This window comes from Ovis aries, chromosome 7 (assembly GCF_016772045.2).
Source record: "Ovis aries strain OAR_USU_Benz2616 breed Rambouillet chromosome 7, ARS-UI_Ramb_v3.0, whole genome shotgun sequence".
NCBI lineage: Eukaryota > Metazoa > Chordata > Mammalia > Artiodactyla > Bovidae > Ovis > Ovis aries.
In genome coordinates this window covers 25,477,604-25,483,143 of record NC_056060.1, presented here as the reverse complement: position 1 = coordinate 25,483,143, position 5,540 = coordinate 25,477,604, and the positions used below count along the sequence as shown (strand labels likewise).

General features: G+C 39.7%; 1 protein-coding gene across 1 annotated transcript; it reads right to left on the bottom strand.

Annotated features, from left to right (window-relative positions):
* Positions 1-3,991: 3,991 nt before the first annotated feature.
* On the bottom strand, positions 3,992-4,930 carry LOC101123383 (olfactory receptor 4N2-like). Its single transcript, XM_004010943.5, has one exon. It carries the CDS (start codon positions 4,916-4,918, stop codon positions 3,992-3,994), a length of 927 nt encoding a protein of 308 aa, XP_004010992.2. The 5' UTR covers positions 4,919-4,930.
* Between the last annotated feature and the right edge of the window lie 610 nt (positions 4,931-5,540).

Genomic DNA, 5,540 nt, shown 5'->3' with positions numbered 1-5,540 from the left:
CTACCACAAAGTCAGTTTTTTAAATTATTATTAACATAATCACATTAAGTAAAACTCTATATTGATTCCTACTTAAAATTTTTCAAGTCAGCTTTATACAATAAGAAATCATAATGCAGGCATTACTCATTCACTTCTTACTAGCCATCATTGAGAATCTATCAGAGCAAGTCATTGTGATGAAACACAAATTTAATAGTACAAACTCTAATTTCAAAGAAGATAGAAAATTTTAAACACAGACGCATATAAAACAATAGTAAAATCTTTGTAAAAGAACTGTGCTTAGAGTATCGTGAGAGCAAAGAGAAGTAAATGCTGGTATGAGCACTGGAAATAAATCAAGAAGCAGGAAGCACTTTGGTTCAGTCTTCACTGAAACGTTCATCAGCAAGAGGTAAAGGAGAACAGTGTGCAAAGTTACTGAAGAATCAAACTCCCCTCCTGTGCTGAAACAGTAAGAGGCAAGATTGGAAAAGTGGCTAATTTCTAACAGATTATATTTGATTCAGTTTACAATTCATTGGAAGAAATTCAGGAGATAATCCATGAGACTGCTGTTTTGCACTACACATAAAGGGTATATCTAACTGATGATAAAATTGACAACTTCTCAGCTATGTTGTGGAGAAGGCAATAGCACCCCGCTCCAGTACTCTTGTCTGGAAAATCCCATGGACGGAGGAGCCTGGTGGGCTGCCGTCCGTGGGGTCGCTAAGAGTCAGGCACGACTGAGCGACTTCACTTTCACTTTTCACTTTCATGCATTGGAGAAGGAAATGGCAACCCATTCCAGTGATCTTCCCTGGAGAATCCCAGGGACGGGGGAGACTTTTGGGCTGCCTTCTATGGGGTTGCACAGAATCAGAAATGACTGAAGCGACTTAGCAGCAGCAGCAGCAATGTTGAGCTATTATTGCTATGTCCTGTAGATATATCATGAGAATTTTTCAGTATTTTTCAAAAGTATACTCTTATGTTTTAAATTCAAAACTTATGATAGATTTAATCTATCATAATCTATCTTAATCTGATAGATTTATTCTGGGACATAAGACAAATTTCAAACTTTTAAAAACTGAGATCATATTAAATAGGTTCTTAGACTACAATGGAATTAAACTAGAAATGTATTAGGCATATTCTCAAAACTTTAGGAAAAAACATACTCTGAATAACCCATGAGTAAGAAAATCAAAGTCAAAATTAGAATATATTATTAATGGAATGCAAATGAGAACACAAAATAAAAAATATGCAATATGGAGATAAAGTAGTGCTGAGAGAGAAATTTGTAGCACCAACTGATTTTATTTAAAGGGTTTATAAGAAAGAATTTAAATCAATAATTTAATTTCCAAATTTAGGAAAAAAAACATGAAATTAAATCCAAAGAAAGAAGAAACTAAATAATATAGGTAAAGGAAGAAATATATAAATTTCTTAATTAGAGAAAAATAAATGAACCCAAAAGCTAGTTCCTCGTAAAAAGTAATAAAATTCATAAAAATTTAGCCACATTTTCAAGGGGAAAAAGAGATTATACAACTTAATAACATCAGGAGTTAAAAAAACAATTATTATGAATATTACAGAAATTAAAAGAATGCTAATGAAACATTCTGAGCAATTTCATGCCAATAAATTTGATAACTTAGCTCGAATGCAGAAAATCTTAAGACCATTAATTACCAAAACTAACTCAAGAAGAAACATAACTTGAATAGCTGTATATTTACTAAAGAAATTTAATTTGTACTTTAAAATCTTCCCACAAAGGAAGCTTCAGACCCAATTGCTCATCTGATGTATCTGCCAAACAGTTATTCAAGAAATAATCAAATAAGAAATAATCAAACTCTCAGAAGATAGATTATTAAAGGAAAAATATCTTTAATATCCCTTGTAATATTTCTGGTGTACATTAAGTTATTAAAAGCATGTGAATATATTTGCACATATTTGTAGAATATGTTTCTCTTCTCAGTCATTTCCAATTCAGATTTATTGCGATCAGAGCATGTTTTCTATATGAAATACAGTGAGACTTTTATCGGTTAGCCTATGATCTATCTTTGAGAATGACTGATGCACTTGAGAAGAACATTTGCTTGTCATTGTTGAGCGCAGTAGTCTATAAAAAGTTAAATTTGTTGATAGCGCTGTTCAAATATCCTGTAAGCCTTAGTCGCTCGTTTGTGTCCAACCCTTTGCAACATCAAAGACTGTAGCCCACCGCCTGGTCTACAGGTCTACATCCTCTGTCCATGAGATTTTCCAGGCAAAAATACTGAAATGAGTTGCCATACCCTCCTCCAGGGGATCTTTCCAACCCAGGGATTAAACTCAGGTCTCCTGCATTGCAGGCAGATTCCTTGCTGTCTGAGCCACCAGGGAAGCCCATCTCTACTGACAGCAGCTCACATATGCTGCAGTTTTTAAAAAAATAATCTCAATATAAGCTGTTGGATCCTCTATTTCTTTATTAATATATGTTTAAACATCTATCAGTTCAGTTCAGTCGCTCAGTCGTGTCCAACTCTTTGCGAACCCATGAATCACAGCACGCCAGGCCTCCCTGTCCATCACCAACTCCTGGAGTTCACTCAGACTCACGTCCATCGAGCCAGTGATGCCATCTAGCCATCTCATCCTCTGTCGTCCCCTTCTACTCATAGCCTAGCGCATACAATGGTCTCCTGCTGCTGCTGCTGCTGTTGCTAAGTTGCTTCAGTCGTGTCCGACTCTGTGTGACCTCTTAGATGGCAGCCCACCAGGCTCCGCCATCACTGGGATTCTCCAGGCAAGAACGCTGGAGTGGGTTTCCATTTCCTTCTCCAATGCATGAAAGTGAAAAGTGAAAGTGAAATCACTCAGTCATGTCTGACTCTTAGCAACCCCATGGGCTGCAGCCTACCAGGCTCCTCCATCCATGGGGTTTTCCAGGCAAGAGTACTGGAGTGGGGTGCCATTGCCTTCTCCATAAAAATTTTTACAAGTACCTAATTTTCCACATTAAACCCCACTATACTGAAAATAACTAGAGTGGTTTATGTAGCCTCCAACAGAATCTACAATACTATTGAGTATCATTATCATAATCAGATTGAAATCAGTTGAAAGCAGATTTTAATATCCAGGGAGGATTTGCAATAGCTCATTAGTAATGATCATGAAGCTCTGAAAAACAATCAAGTGAAATATTTGCATGATATTTTTCCATAAAACCAATTATTTTCCTTTCATATATCTACTAACTTTGAGGGAGGAAGAATATATATGTTTTGAAGAATTTTGAAACTTTTTAAGCGGCTCAGAACAAGTCTGCAGCATAACATTTGGCTTTTAATGATGTTTTGCTGGTTATTGATCTCTGCCTGGAATCCTGATGATATTCCTCTAAATCATAGAAGAAACAATTTCAGATAAGTCAGCTCTCTTGCTTAAAGTACTAAAAATGAATTCTTACTGCAATTAGAATAAAATAAAACTTCTTATCTTAGCCCAAGAGACCTTAGTTATTTGACCCTTACATATAAATTGACACCTAAAATCTCTCACACTTATTCATTATACTGCAACTATTCTGGTGTTTCTTTTATGTTCTTTAAACATACAAAGTGTATTTTCTTGTTATGCATAAATTTCCCCCACTAGTTAAAATAAAGTGAAGTGAAGTCTCTAAGTTGTGTCCGACTCTTTGCGACCCCATGGAGCCTACCAGGCTCTTCCGTCCATGGGATTTTCCAGGCAAGAGTACTGGAGTGGGGTCCTATTTCCTTCTCCAGGGGACCTTCCTGACTCAGGGATCAAACCCAGTTCTCCCACATTGTAGGCAGACGCTTTTACCGTCTGAGCCACCAGGGAAGTCCCAATAGTTATAGTAGTACATGAAAAATGGAAGGCACTCAATGAAAAGCAATATTTGTTAAATGAATGAAAGATTTGCAGCCAGGATTTCCCGTTCATGACTTCATATTATAAAACCTATTCAGAAAAACACATGCCGGCTCAATATCCTCCTCATGGAAGCTTTCACTTCCTGGTTGTGAAGGGTATAAATCACAGGATTCATCAAAGGAAAGATCACTGTGTGGAAAAAGGAAACCACCTTGTCTGCTGATAAGGCTGTGAAGGGACGAGTGTAGATAAAGATGGCAGGCCCAAACATGAGGAGTATAATAATGACATGAGTGGTGCATGTGGACAGCGCCTTGCTCTTCCCTTCAGAAGCAGACCCACTTACACGGCAGAGGATGACTGCATAGGAGGCCAGAAGGCCCAGAAAGCACAGCAGGGTGAGCAGGCCACTGTTGAAGACCATCAGGAGCTCCACCACAAAGGTGTCCGTGCAGGCCAGCTTGATGACCTGAGGCACATCACAGAAGAAGTTGTCCAGTCGGTTTGGACCACAGAAGGGCAAGCGGAGGATGAGGGCCACTTGGATAATGGAATGAACAAAGCCTCCAAGCCACAGAACCAACAGCAAGGCATAGCAGGTTCTAGGGTTCATGACAGTCACATAGTGTAAAGGACGACAGATGGCAATGTAGCGGTCAAAGGCCATCACGACAAGGAGTAATCCCTCCCCTCCTCCAAGGAAGTGCAAGAAGAAGAGCTGAGTGATGCAGCCTCTATAGGAGATCACCTTCTTGTCAGAGAGGAAGTCCACCAGCATCCTGGGAGCCACAATGAAGGAGTAGGATGCATCTAGGAAGGCCAAGTTGCCCAGGAAGAAGTAGAGGGGGGCCGTGAGGCCGGGGTCTGACCTGATGGTGAGGATGATGAGGAAATTTCCAGGGAGGATGATGAGGTAGAAAATTAAAATCAGGACAAAGACCAGGAGCTGAATATTTTGAGACTGGGTCAGACCAAGGAGAATGAATTCTGTCACCACTGTGCTATTTTCTATCTTCATCTCCTGTGCCTGTAGTACATGGGAGAGTAGAGAATTATTTCCAGTTCTTCTCCCACTAAAAACTGTGAATTCTACATCTATGATATTCCATTGCTGCTGCTGCTGCTGCTAAGTCGCTTCAGTCGTGTCCAACTCTGTGTGACCCCATAGACGGCAGCCCACCAGGCTCCGCCGTCGCTGGGATTCTCCAGGCAGGAATGCTGGAGTGGGTTGCCATGCCCTCCTCCAGGGAATCTTCCCTGACCCAGGGATTGAACCCACGTCTCCTGTACTGCAGGTGGATTCTTTACCCATGAGCCACTGGGGAAGCCACTTCCAGCCTTTATTCTTCTAAAAATCATTAAGTGCCAACACCCAAGTCTTGAAGCCACACTGTTCTGCTTCTGTCCTGTGCTCCTGTTAACTGCTCTCTCATGCAGCCCTCTGTCCTGCCCTGCATTTGTTTATGATACACATGAGGCATATGAACTTTTTAAAATTCTTCAAATTTTTATTTGAATGGAGGGGGAGGTGGTAAGATGGAAACTGACAGCAAAAAGGAATGGCAGAGTTTTTTAAGGCAAGAAACATTCCATATCTCGTCTGTAATGGTTACAAGTGTCTTTTTTCCCCAAAAATTTAT

Bases quoted from the DNA above. Each gene is read 5' to 3' on its own strand.
- LOC101123383 (XM_004010943.5), bottom strand. From the start codon at position 4,918: ATGAAGATAGAAAATAGCACAGTGGTGACAGAATTCATTCTCCTTGGT.